This window comes from Crocodylus porosus, unplaced genomic scaffold (genome assembly GCF_001723895.1).
Source record: "Crocodylus porosus isolate Cpor-Errol unplaced genomic scaffold, CroPor_comp1, whole genome shotgun sequence".
NCBI lineage: Eukaryota > Metazoa > Chordata > Crocodylia > Crocodylidae > Crocodylus > Crocodylus porosus.
The window spans coordinates 96,043,536-96,057,530 of record NW_017728947.1 but is presented as its reverse complement, the minus strand read 5'-3'; the positions used below and the strand labels follow the sequence as shown (position 1 = coordinate 96,057,530).

Here is a 13,995-nt window from a genome sequence, read left to right as displayed (position 1 = left end):
ACTTACCAGCTCAGAGTCAGCTGCAGCTCCCTGCTGTAGCCACTGGGAACTGCCCGAATCATCAAAGCTCTCTGAATCTTTTGATTCAGAGAGCTTTGACTCGATTCAGACCTTTAAATTGGTCCCCTGATTCAATATGGATTCGGAGATTCGGTCAACTCAAATCACCACCCGAAGCTTCGCACAGCCCTACTTCTTGCACCCCAGCTGTCACCAGGACATGGGCTGCTACTGCAGGAAGCTGTGCTACCACTACCAGAGCCTCAGCTTTGGCCATGGTGGTGGGCCTCTGACTGGTGCCTCTGGGGCCGCCTGTACCCCAGCTCTTGCTGAAGGCATGTTGTTTCTACCCCCATGGCTGCTTGAGTTAGTAGTGCCCGAATTCTGCTGCAGGAGCCCTGGAGTGAAAAGCAGGCCGGGGGCTTTGCCCCACAGCTCCTATTCTAGACTGGTCAGGGAGGGAAAGGAGAACCAGTTACCTCTCCCTGCCTTTTTACCAAACTGGCTCTGCTGGCTTTTATGTCTTCACCCCCAACCACCCATTTGGTGGCACTGGCAGCAAGGGAAAGCTGGTGAGGCCAGGCCTGGGGAGGCTTTCCCTAGGGTAGAAGGACAAAGCACCTGCTCTTTCTTCACACAGAGCTCCAGGCATGTAGAGTGGGCAGAGGCCTTGACCCGGGATTCAGTCCACTTAGCTCCTGGTGTCCTAAGGCAGCACCACCCCGCCTGCTTGTCACACCAGACTCCAAGAGTGAGAAATGGCAAGGGGGAGAGGAAAGGAGGAAGCTGTCCCTCTGCTCCCTCCACTCTGTTCCCTGAGACTGGGAAAAGAACAGAGGAGCAGCTGCTCCCTGCTCGCTGCCCATTCTCCAAACTGGGGTCTCTATCTGGGGAACAGAAAGGGGGGGTTGCCCTATTTCTCCCCTCCCCTCCTGGACTGGTCAGGAAAGGGAAGGGAGGAGTGAATGAGAGAAAGCCCCCAGCCTGTTCTCCAAGCCAGGCAGTCCCTCTCTCTTCTCCAAGCTGGGCATTGCCCAAGTTGGCGAAGGGGCTAGGGGGCTTTGCCCCAGTGTTTCCTCTGTTCTGCTCCCAGAGGCTGGAAGGGGAGTGAAGGAGGATGCTTGCTGCCAGTTATTCAGAACAGGATCACAACTGTTCACCTGTGCCCCTGCAGAGACAGACACATGGATGTGCGCTGGGGCTGCCAGCATGAGCCAGGGTGTGGCATGCAAGTACCCCCCAAAAAAGGGAATGTGTCCCTCCAGACCATTTGAGTTTATAACACCCCTGATATACAAAATTATACAGTGAACAAGGGATGGGGTGGGGGTGGGAAGAGGATAGTGTCATGGTTAAGGCAGTAACATCTGAATGCTATCCTGGACAACTGGATCCTAGTCCTGCCAGTGCGAAAGAGTTCCCATGTGCTGCTGGGCACCTTTTACTGGCTGGTCATCAACGATATGCTCCTCATTCTCTAGGCTCCTGACTTGAAGCCATAAGATCCTATTTGCAGAAGTGTTGAATACTCACAATAGCACAATAGCAACTGAAGCCAGCAACTGAAGCACTTAGCATTTTACAGCACAACAGATATTCAAAGAAAAAAATCAGGTAATAGGCATCTCTATGGACGACCCAAATTAGAGGATACTTTTGACTGATCTCTGTGCCTCAGCTCCCCTTCTGTACAATGGGAACTACTGGAGTGGCTGGAATCACGCCCCTGGACCTAAGGAGGGTCTGACTCAAGCTGCTAAAGCTTTTTCTTCTAGCAGAGACAAAAGACAAATTATAAACTTCACTTCAAGTTAAGCTCTTTCCAATCACTGTACTATGAATGAGCAAAACACTCCAGTGAACATGCTGTAGGTCACAGAATTTCTGTTTATGATTTCTCTACAAGCCATCTGTGGTGCCCAGATGATGCTGTCTAAAAGAAGTCTCAGTTTTAACGCTCTCACATCAGGCTTTGTGCTTTTGGACCTCTCTGAATCATTTCAGTGAAGTCTCCTCAAGAGATGTCTAGCTGTAGGCTGTCTTTTTCTCAAACAACTAAGCTGCAATCAGGAAACTGCTTGTGGATCTACTAGAATTGGTTTTGAAGTTCTTTTTAAAAGTTATACATGCAAACTTTGTGGAGATGATTACTGGCAAGACTGCTCTCTCGCTACTGAGCTTCAGGGATCAAGTAGCTGCTAGGGAAAGAGAGGAACTATAAACACTGTTTGCAGCAACCATGTGACTCAATAAGTGTTTGACACCAAGCACACAGTCATGCATATAGAACCTCAAAGACACCTTCAAGTCCCTGCACCTTCACATTTTCCTCTACTTGTAGATGCCTATTAAGTGGTGAACCCACAAAAATGGGTTTTAGGGGCATGAGCCCAACTGCGTTAGAAACCATTTTGCACTGCATCTTCTATCCCACCAGGCTACAGCTCAATTATCTTTGATGGATGAACTGTTTTTCCTCAACCAGTTGCCAAATCTGAGGTCATTACTCTGAGGGATTAGAAGGTGATAATTATATAGATTGTGTATACAGTATATAGCCCTGCAAAAAGTAATGGATCAGGGCAATATACAGTATCTTCTCTGTGCTGTGTGAGAAGTGGATTCATAATTACATTTGTCAGCGAGCCATCTTATTTAGAGAAAATTCAGCCATCTCTACACAACTCTGCAATGTATATTGCAGACATACTCATCACTCTCTCAGAATGCATGTAGTCACTTGGATTGCCCTGAATTTGTGCTTGAGGTGTACAGGAAAGCTATTACTCCATATTTGGGGTTATTGCTCTATAAATCCTTCATATATAATGCTCACCTGCTCTCCTCACCAGCCTCTCCCCTCTGATTTTCTTACGGCTGTCAAATTTTCTCACAGTCCTTCCGAATGGACCAGAGGATCACACTATGGCTAAGTACAGATTGTCAAAAAGCCCAAGCCTGAATTTATTCAGTCTTTGCAGGTTAGTTTAAGCTGTAAAGATTGAACTAATAAGCAGATGAGTAAACAATCACTTTTGATTCATGAAATGCAGCCACATACCTGCGGTGGCTCAAGCCAGAAGCAGGGGGGGAATTCAAGAGCACAACTCCCTGGCACTTAGCCACCATGGGCTGTGTGCTTGCTTCCTCTTTCTGCTGCCCCAAGGTCTCTGGGATTTGCAGTCCATAATCACAGTAGTAGACTCTGTAGGATTGCTCATCACTTCCTCTTCCTGCTTCTAGGTGCCTCTGGGATTTATAGTCCATAGTTGCAGCCAGTACTTAGTAAGCCAGCAGGGCAGGGTAGCTCTGTTCTCAGGGGAAGGTGAGTTTAACCCTCCTCCCTGGCCCCAGATGGGATTTGTCTAGTGACCCAGTGAGCCAGCCCTCACTGCTCCAGCTAGGCAGCAGAGGGCCAGGGCCAGGGCCAGCGCCAGCCCTACTCTCTGGAGCCCAGGGCTGCAAAGCATACTGGAATGCTGGGGGACTCCAATGTAACTTGAACTAGGAAGGTGTCTTGGACAGAAGTTTCATAAACTGGTTTGATCTAAGTCAGTTAAATCTAATACTACATTCAACCAGGTTTATCTTAAATCAGCTTGGGCCATTTTGAAACTGGCTTATATGCAGTGACCTTCTGTTCTGTTACAGGTTTAAACCAGTTTATGTGTCACTTCTGTCCCTAGCTTATTATGTCCGACATGGTCTTGGACTCAACACCTACCTCATCTAGTCCATTGCACACACAAGCTTTTATGGTGGGGTAGAGGGGAAGGGGAGTGAGGGGGGACTGACAGAACTTGAGCAGAGGAAGTCTTTTGACTCGCTACAGCCAGTCCTGTCACCCTCAGTCTTCCTGTAGATGTTTCTGGTTCTAATTATCCTGCCACACTTTGTTGTAAGAGTAATCTGGGAGGTATCCTGCCTCTGCAGTAGGCAGAAGGAACTTGATGACCATGTCCTGCTGGACCAGTGGGGCCCTGGTACTCAGTGAATACCAGGTGATCTTGTCCTGCTTGTAATTTATACCAGCTGATTCAAGAATCCAGCCCATTCTCTCTCTCTCTCTCTCAGAGTCATAAAAAAAAAAACAGGGCTAGAGGAGACCTCACAAGGTCATCTAGTCCAGCCCCTGCTCAAGGCAAGGTCATCCCTGACTACATATCTGCTAAATTTTACAGCCTCCTCACCCTTATGCACACATACAATCCATCCAATATTACATTTTCACTTACTCATTAGACCAACAGACCACAACCGTCTCCCACCTGTGACAAAACCAATGGTAAAAAGCCCCCTAAGCCCACTACTTATTTCAGCCCTGTGTTGTTTCAGTTAAAAAGACACATGGACTTTCTCAGAGAATACATTCTCCTTTCTTTCTGTCCTTCCCACTTTCAGAAAGACATGGTTCACCCAGATTATTTTATACCCTCCTGAAGTAGCTCCAGCATCTCCCACCTGCATTAAAGGCAGCACCACTAAACACAGTGACTGCAGCTGAAGGGTTTGCAGGTCAATGCCCATTGACTATTGCCAGCTTCAGGAAGCAAGGATAACTTTGAATTACTTTCCTGGTTTGCAGAGAGTTAAGTTTGGATTAACATTAACTCTCCACTTCCTCGTTTGCAGAAGTTTGAGTTTTGGTGAATTTGGTATTCTAGAAGGATGCAAAATAATACAGTATTAAAGTTGCTGTGTGGGAACAAGGATCTTTGTCAGTGAATTTAGATAGCACCAATGCTGTCAACAATAATCAATAAGAAATACTTTAGTGTTTGTTTTCCATTCTTTAAACCCAGAAGCCGATAACAAGGTCACACAAGCATCATCGCCGTTTTATAGCTGAGCGTACTGAAGCACCACACAAATGACTGGGGTGAGTTGTCCAAGGCTACCTCATGAAACAGTGGCAGAATTGCAGTCTTGCAGCAGTGAAGTTTATTTGGAGATTAACAGTACTAATGCAAGGTGCAGCTTTGTGATTAACTCCCTTTACAGAATAGACTTGCACTGGTGCTGCTGCACAGCTGACTAAAAATGAGACAAACCTCTATTATGGACAAAGCCTAGGTTACAGGGTATCAGTGAGGACAAACTTCCCTTTCCCCTATTCTGCCTTTGATAATGGACAACCAGATCCAGCTCTTGGTGATGTGTTACACTAGTATAATTAGGAGCAGCTTCTAGTCTTAGTTCTCTCTCTTGCACATGACTGTGGCAATTATAGCGTTCATTAGGAAGCCCTTGGGTTTTTATCTTAGCCAAAACCACCTTTTTCCCTAACAAAGGATCTCAGAAGGAGAAGAAGGCATGTCTTTGGCCTACCACAGTCTTTTCTCTTTGAAAATGCAATGTCTGAAAATCTTCAGTCTGGTCTCAGTAGGGAGCCATTTTAACCAAGGTTTATATTCTAATAACATCTGTAGTAGGTGGATTCTGCATGCAGTTGATTTTAACTCTTTATGACCCTTTGACTGCTTTTGATATTGTGGATAATAGGTTGCTTTTAAAATGCTTCATGCACAGAGATGCCTTTGCAGGACTGTTTCTGACAAGTTTTCATTCATATATCTCAGCAGGGTTTGCTTATTACCATAAACCTATTTCTGATATGGTTCCTGTGAAATACTGATTCCTGGAGCTCTAGATTCACACACTTTTCCCCATCTATGGCCTGATCAGAGTGGTCCTAGATCTTAACAGTCACAAGGAACACTTAGTACACATTATTTGTCTGTATTGCTATCATTTGGGAGGCACAATCATTATTCTGGTACCCATGGTGTCAGCTGCTGTACCAACACAAGAAAACAAAAGATGGCAGTTGAATCAAAGCCCTTGCAGTTGAAGTAGCAGAGGTGGTAGGAAGCTGAATACCTGTCCCACTACAGAAGTCTGAGACTCTGAAACTTCATTTTGACAGACTGAGATTTTTTTTCTAAACAACATACATATATTTGTTTGGACCCTGTTGAATAATTTAATTTCCTTAAGGTTTAAAATGCCCCTTTTGATGTTTTTGTTGCATTTTTATGTTGGTGTATTTTTTTAATTGCTCAATTAAATGGTTTGTCCAAACAGAAGGTTCTTAAAATGTGATGACATAGATACATGCTAATGCAACAAATCAAGAATTTCCTGACAGAAAAAAACAGTCCACTGGTAAGATTTTCACTAGCTCTCCTACGTAATATTTGTTAGATTTGACTTCTTTCATTGCCAAGTCATATTTTATGGTGAGATACTCATCATCAACAGCACCTACTGGTTTATAAACGATATAAAGGGCTTTCAGCAGCTTCAAGGAATAAGCCACTGATGTATTTTCTAACTTACACAATTTTCTGGTGGTCTTCTTGCTTGCTGAAATCGGCTGCCCTGGTAATAGCACTCAGTGTTTTTCATGTGCAGTAATCATAAGCATTTGGTAAAGATGAGCACTCTTCTACAGATGCTGATTAGCAGAAAAGTTAAATGGCTTTTCTGGAAGCATTCAAGTGAGCCAATAGCAGAACCAAGACCAGAACCTATTGGATGACACTGACAATGAGTCGTGTTGCTTTTTGAGCTAAGCAATTCTGCAAGAGTAGACCCAATATTTTTCTTCAAAATATGATTGAGATATTAGCTGGCATTATTAACTTTAATCCTTCAGGACTACTTTTATACAGTGGCTGTTGTTCTGCAGATTAATTTTAAATGTGGTTGGCTGTGCAATGAGGAAAGCTAGGCAGCAGGAATGCCAAATATACAAGTCTTTTCAGAGAACTACTATACAGGCTCAGCTAGCCAACATTCAGGGCCAATTTCTCTGCTCTACCTATTTGAACAGAGTTGTGTTCATATTAAATAGCTGAGAATTCAATCCTCCAAGCCAATTTCCCAAGCATAGAAATATTTAAACTGGTTTCTTTTTACTCTTATTGTCTAAGGGTTTTGGCCTAGAACTTCACGCATCTAAGCATGCTCCGACATGTTCTCACCTGACCTGGGCCGTGATGTGGGAAACCTCATTGTACAAAGTACTGGGTTTTTTGGGTAGGGTTGAGAAGCTATCATTTCACTCTCAGAGATCAGAAAGCCCAAGAGAACTAGGAGATTCCAAGAAATTCCAATCCACTTCTAAGAGATTCATCTGCATTGAGCAGTTGGGGAGACATAGGAAAGGCAGCTCATAAGCCCCTTTTAGCCCAGGAAACTGACAGTACTAAGTTTATATCACAGATTGCCCCTCCTGATATACATGGAGCGTGTGTAGAGGTTGGACTTAGATCAGCCTAAGTGGGATTAATTCAGTATAACTGCTAAACTATACATAGTGGGAGGCATCTAGATCAACAAAAAAATAGCCATCCCAGTTTAACTAGTTCACCTGAGAATGTGCAGTATGTACACTTGGGTAACCAGTGCCTGATCTAACCAAATGGAGCACAGCCCTGGAGCATCCAGACTACGGACAGACGTTACACTTAAACCAGTTTAAGCGATCAGAAACTGGTTTAAATCTGTAATAGAACATAAGTTCAGTGCATACACGCCAGTTTCAAAATGGCTGAAACTGGTTTAAGATAAACCTGGTTGAATGTAGTATCGGACTTAACTGACTTTGGTCAAACCAGTCAATGCAATGTCTGTCCCAGACCACTTCCTTGTTTAAGTTAAACCAGAACCCCCCAGCATCTTAGATGCTTTTCAGCCTTGGGCTGGGCTAGGCTATGCTCTCTGCTCCAGAGAACAGGACTGGCCCTGCCCCACTGCTCTCTAGCTGGAGCTCCAGCAGAGACTGCAGGCATAGCAAGGTCCGCCTGGCTTCCCTCTGCTCCCCCAACCCTTTCACTGCTCACTGCTCAAGCAGGGATCTCTCCCACCCATCTCCCACAGCACAGGCCCCAATCCTACAGACCCTAGACATGTGGTATGCTAGCTAATGCTGAGAGGCGTGTGTATGCCAGATTTCACTGGGACAGGCAGACAGAATAGTGTCTGCTTAGGGCTTTTTGGAACAAATGAACGGATCAGCTGGTAATGTCCCTCTATTCCTTCCTTGGAAAAAAGCTGTTTAAGAAGAGCTTGAACTAATGAGAGAGGCTTTTGTTTTGTTGATGGGGTGATAATCACTGTTATCAGCTCCCTGCTGTCTCCTGCACCTGTCAGGTTTTCAGAGACAGTATAAAGAAGCAGGTAAAGCGAGATTGAAAAGCTCAGTATCATCAACAGATTCATGCACACCTCCCCTTTGCCTCAGAGTGCTAGCCTGGGGCTGGGGGCTGGCAACATTCCGGCCCCTTGTGCAGTGAGCAGGCAAAAGCCTGGAAACATTCAGGCTAGGGTGGGGGTTTAAACCCTGCCCTAATCAGAGGTCCTGGCCACACCCCCTCTCAGCTCAGCACTCTGGGAGGGACAGGAGGGCTGCTCTAGCACACCCTGGCTTCTAGCCTGAGCCACTGCAGTCATGTGCCTGCATTTCCTCAGTCCAGAGGGAATGGCTTTTCAGTTGCAAACTGATTCAATCTAGGCAAGTTAGACTAATCTGCAAAGATTGAATCAATTCAGGGTCAGGCTTTTTGAATGTCTGTCCCTAGCCCCGGCGTGTAAACCCTATTAGGTACGAGTCTGCTGCCCGTGGCACAAACTCTACCAGTTATGCCTCTGCCATAAATACCCCATGCAGGCTGACTGCATGGTGCATGTCAAGACCCTGAGACTGCCTCTAGGACCACCCACATTTTGAAAAGCTGCCCACAACCTCTCTGAAAGACATGGCTACATGCATGTTTTTAGCCTTTGAGAAACAACACTGCTAACTGATCTGAGGAAATATTTAACTGGCTGTTCAAGAATGCTCTGCATTTAATAGGTCTTCTTTGTTATGCTAAAAGAAGAAGAAATAGAAGAAGTTTGAGGAAACCAGAGGTGAAAACTGCGCTAGACTTCCCAGGCCCCTGATGCTTGCTGCAGAAGTTGCTAAGCCAGTTCTATTTCTTCCATTTTTAATGGTATCTTAGTAAATGAAAGATAAAATAAGTATGAGTGAGCTTCCCTGAATCTGAACTGTTGTGCCCCCTCAGGCAATAGAAGTTGAACCTCACCACAGCCGAATACTTCAGGCCTACAACAGAATGGCTTATCCACAAATACCTAGCAGTGGGGTAGTCAAAATGATTCTGTATGATGACACAGCTTCTGACGTGGGAAATAAGTGAATAGCCACATTAAGGCCCTTTGTTCAACTTTACAGGGTTTATCTGAAGTTGGAGGAGCTGTGGTAAGAACCAGAACCATTATGACTCATAAGTTCCTAATCAAAATAGTGTATGAAAAGCTGTTCAGATGTAAGGAGACTGAACAATGTCTTCCTACAAAAGAAAAATAATACACACGAGGGGAAGCACTTAAATAATTGATGTGCTTTGCTTTTATCTGCATGTAGGAATGACAGTAAATCTATGTACCTAGCACTAATGGATAGCATCGGTATGTCAATAATTGCTGATGAGGAAAAAACAGAAGTCAGTGATCTTTTCCTGAACTGAATAATCTTTCTTTCTTTATCTATCAGTGGCACAATAGTTTGGAAAATTAATTATATAAAAATGTAAATATTCTGGTCATTAATGGATCATTTTGATCTCAGCACTTTAGTGAACACAACCAAGGTTTTGGTAGAAAAGAGTCCAAAATTGTTAAGGCCTTGTGCCCCTTGTTTCATCATCTGACAGTTTTTGCAGCCCTTGTGCTACAATAAGACAAAAACCTCTTTCTGCATCCAGTTGTAATCCAAACATTTCACTCTCTGTTCTAAACTATTAAAAGAGTGCAATTGTTCTGAATCTAATGTAGAAGACAATCTTCTGTGTAACAAAGGTGAAAAAATAGTATTTCACCCTGAAAAGGTGCCTAATCATTTCTAATTCTTAAGCCTGAGTTTTCTCATTAAGTGAAATTCCTTGTTCAAAAGTTATATTGGGCAGTTCATACCCAGCTATTTAAATCAAAAGGTCAGATGCAGCAATTCCCTCTGAATTGCTTATCTGATCAGAACAATTATGCAGCTGTTCCTACTACATTTTTGTGTAGGCTGAAAGCAGCAGAGAAATTTTGGTGTTCATCTACTGTAACTAAAAACTTCAGTTCTCAGGACTTTTTATGAGACACACTGCAAAGAGGGTCTCTCTCTCTTATTGTAAAAATATTGTAATGTGACTAGACAATACAGTGCTATTTAAAGTGTGTTACTATCTATACACACATGTATGCATTCATACATATATCTGTAAACTCTCTGCTATAAATAGGTCACTATTGTTTAGCCACATTACAACATTAGTCCTATAGATTAGTGTAACAATATGCTTGCAAATGCCCAGTCTAGCCAAATTCAACAGTAATCTTTATGATACGAGGCCAAATGCTGGCCTCAGGTACACCGTTCAGAACTCAGTGGAATCACTAGGGTGGTCTTTGCCTTACTGGATATGAATCATATTACTCCAGAGTTTTCTGTTGATATTTTAAACCCCTATTGTTGGAGCTTTTATTGGTCAAGTTTTAATCTTCCAAACAGTTGGTAGAAAAGATGCAACCATCAAGAGAACTGTTTGATCTCAATGTCCCTTCACATGAAAGCTAACTGTCAGCAACTGGGTCATGAAAAATAGTTTCATAACCACATATAGTGCAGTACTGATACTCGTATGTGTACACATACTCCAGAAGACCACATGTGGCCCTGGTGGAGTCTGTAGGTGTGTCTACACTGTCTCTGTGCCATGCATGACATCAGTGTCATGAATTACAGCCTGCTTATTTGCTCCCACTCCGTACATGCCAAATGAAAGGGAGGTGCCATGAGAGCGGTACTGGGTACAAGCTGATCGGTGCATGTGGGACTGACAGCACATCCTGCATGTGTGCCAAACAGTGGTAATGGTACTTTTCTTGGGCTGTAGCATGAGCAGAATGGATGTGCTGCATTTCCCTGGGGCTGTCCCCAGCACAGTCAGAGGTGGTGCAGACATGCCCTGCAGGTTTGGCTGCCACACAGTCATTTCTGCTGGTATTAGAAACATTGGGAAGAGCACAAGTCAGTTGTGATACCTGGCACAGGAGGCAGTGAGTGGTCTGGAAACACTGCCAAGGTCCTCTCTAAGCAATTGGAGGTTGGGAAGAATACAAAGGGCATGGAGAAGAAACTGAACCTTCTGCTCTGGAAATGTTGGCAATTTACAGATCTGCAACCAGGTCCAAACTTCAGTTAATCTCTGCTATTTATTTCTTCCCTTATTCAGCAGCCTGCCCTCCCTCCTCCAAGCACATTCATCAACAATTTTCTGCAAAGAAAATATCCTGAGCCCTTTCAATTGCAAAGGTAATTGAGATATAAGAAACTTTTGCACCCATCATGCCATGTATGCCCAATATCAGTTTCATCATTAATATCAGATGCCAGCTAAATATTGTCACTGTCATCCTGAAATATCTCACCCCCAACTCAGAGTGCTTAACAAGCAAACAGAGGTCAAGCCATTAAAGTCAAGGCCAACTCTGCTGAGGAAGGGAAGCTATTCTGGTCACCAGATCAACCCTTTGAAAAAGCAAGCAAAAAAAAATATACATAGGCTACTGACCTGCCTTTAGACAGTATTCATGATGACTCTCTCCTGGCAAGGAAATTGCACTGAACAGCTTACTCTGCACTACATAATTAATTGTTTTTCACTGTGCTCTTATTTAAGATTTTTTTTCCCAATAAAATGAAAACAGAGAGAAGACAGAGAGGTTGCTTCTCTATCACCAGTTTCAAACCAAGGGCCCTGTCTTTGATGAGCTACCATCCCAAGCCAGTCAAACAAAGTTATTCCACTATAAATATGAAAAAAGCTCGGCAAAATAAAAGAGGTGTTTTTTAAATGGGCCATGTCTTCGTATATTATAAGCCTTGGCACAGATTTGCTCCTTGGTCTCCACAAGGATTTCCTTTCATGCAGACGATCTAGTAAATGTTTATAGTATGTATGGAAGTGAAATGAGGGGAAAAAAGCCAGGAAATGTCCTCTTACCACATAACTGGGTCTCTTGTGTGGGAAAGTTTGACATATCCAGCCATATCTGCTAGTGAATAACTGCTTCTTAGCTATAGGCACTTCATTTATTTATGTGCAAAGCACTTTATTTTGGAAATACAGTGCACAGAGTATGCATTTTGTTTCAGCTAAAAATTCATCTTTCATATACACATCTGCCTTTTCTGCAACCCCCTTGTCATTTGAAAAGGTTTATGAGTGTGTTTACACATTGCACAGGCAGCAGAGTTGTATCAGGAGCCCTTCCCAGAAATTCTTGTTGGGAAGCTCCAGAAAACAATTGCTGATTCTCTCACTTCTACAGAATCGGTCACTTCAGACCACTTCCCTGAACAGCTGAAATCAGCCTCTTGATTTATTCTTCATGCCTTTATTTAAATTAAAAAAAAAAACTTTGTAGGCTCTCGCCCAATAACCGCTACCCGAGAACATGTCATAACTAAAAGCATGTAGGAACTATGTTGATTACATGTGGTTTTTCCCCCCTGCTATGGCTCTGACTGCCTTCAAAACCAAGTGGGTTCGCGTGTGACTTTGCAATCTGAGAATGTGAACTGGTCGGTAGGACACTGTGGTAAATATAAATCTGGCACTTACCCACAGGCAGTCCCTCGCAGTCTGACATCATGTGAAAAGAAGTTCTCCTCAACGGTACTTAGGAAAACCACGGGAAAATACAAACTCAGTTTCTTCTGTTAGCAAAGGCAGGGGCAAAAAATAACTAACCATTTACAGCTATCCTTCTCCTGTACTCGACATCTACCCGCTCTGAGAGTTGGAGCAACAATCCTGCCTCTGCCTTCTCATTATGGGATATAAAGATAAGAATGTGCTTTTGTGCCAAAAGAGCATGCTATTGGTGGATAAATTTGTTGTCATCCCTCCCCTTCACCGGAGTTTCCTCTTTAATGTCACAGAGGCACATTACCCTATTTGAAAGGCCATAGAATATTTATGAAACAGCTTTTAAGAGCTTAGCTGAAAATCTGGACTGAACAAACTGACTAATTGTTACGTGGTGAAATCTGTGGTAGGGGCTGCAGTGCCAGGACATTCCTAGGTCTCCAATGAGCATGTGGGGCAGCAAGTTAGCATTGTTTTCCGGATACATGGGGGAGCTGCGGCCTTGGTAAGCTAAAGATCTAGACACATGGAGCCTGAATGGAAAGAAATGGTCCTGAACAGTCCTGTATTTAACTCCCCCTCCCCACCCCACCCCATTTCATGCAAGTATCTAGAACTCTTGGTTTAGAGATGATCTCTTTTATTAGACCAGCTAAGAAATTGCAAAAAAAAAATGTCTTTTTCTGCAAGCTTCCGGGCTTACGTGCCCTTCTTCAGGCTCAGGGAAAATTAAAGGTGATAAAAAGTCCCCATAGGTAGGAAATACACTTCATTTTTGCATTTTTTTTCATTTGATGAAGTGTGTGTGAGCCCAAAAGTTTGCAGAAAAAGACAATTTTTTTGCAATGTCTTAGTTGGTCTAATAAAAGGTATCATCTCTGAACCAAGAGTTCTAGATTTTTGCATCTCTTTTTGTCTCAGGGCAACACAGCTACCAAAGACATCCCTGTCTCATTTCATGACATTCTAAGCTCTATGGATGAGATGACTTTGTTCCTGCTTGTCCCCTTCATCCTGCTGAGGAACTCCTGCTTTAGGGAAACATCCTTGATATGTGAGGCATATTGTAATCTGGCAAAGCGGATCCAACCCTGAGGTGATGTTCACTTCCATCAGGGCCAAACTAGCCCCTAGTTGCTAGTTTAGAGGAAGGAGGTAAAGTGGCAGAAAACAACCGATACTCCACCCCCGGGGCATGCTGAGTGCAGCTCAGACGCATCATCTATTCTGTTACATGTGTACCACCATTAGCAATGCAGAGAAAGCTGAGCAGGAACCTTTCCCC

General features: G+C 43.6%; 1 protein-coding gene across 1 annotated transcript in view; it reads right to left on the bottom strand.

Moving 5' to 3' along the window:
* EML1 (echinoderm microtubule associated protein like 1) overlaps positions 1-12,877 on the bottom strand; it is a 192,299-nt gene extending 179,422 nt beyond the window's left edge. The window contains exon 1 of the mRNA XM_019552500.1: positions 12,684-12,877. Coding sequence (XP_019408045.1) covers positions 12,684-12,714 — 31 coding nt within the window. The 5' untranslated portion in view covers positions 12,715-12,877. The remainder of the gene's footprint in view (positions 1-12,683) is intronic.
* Between the last annotated feature and the right edge of the window lie 1,118 nt (positions 12,878-13,995).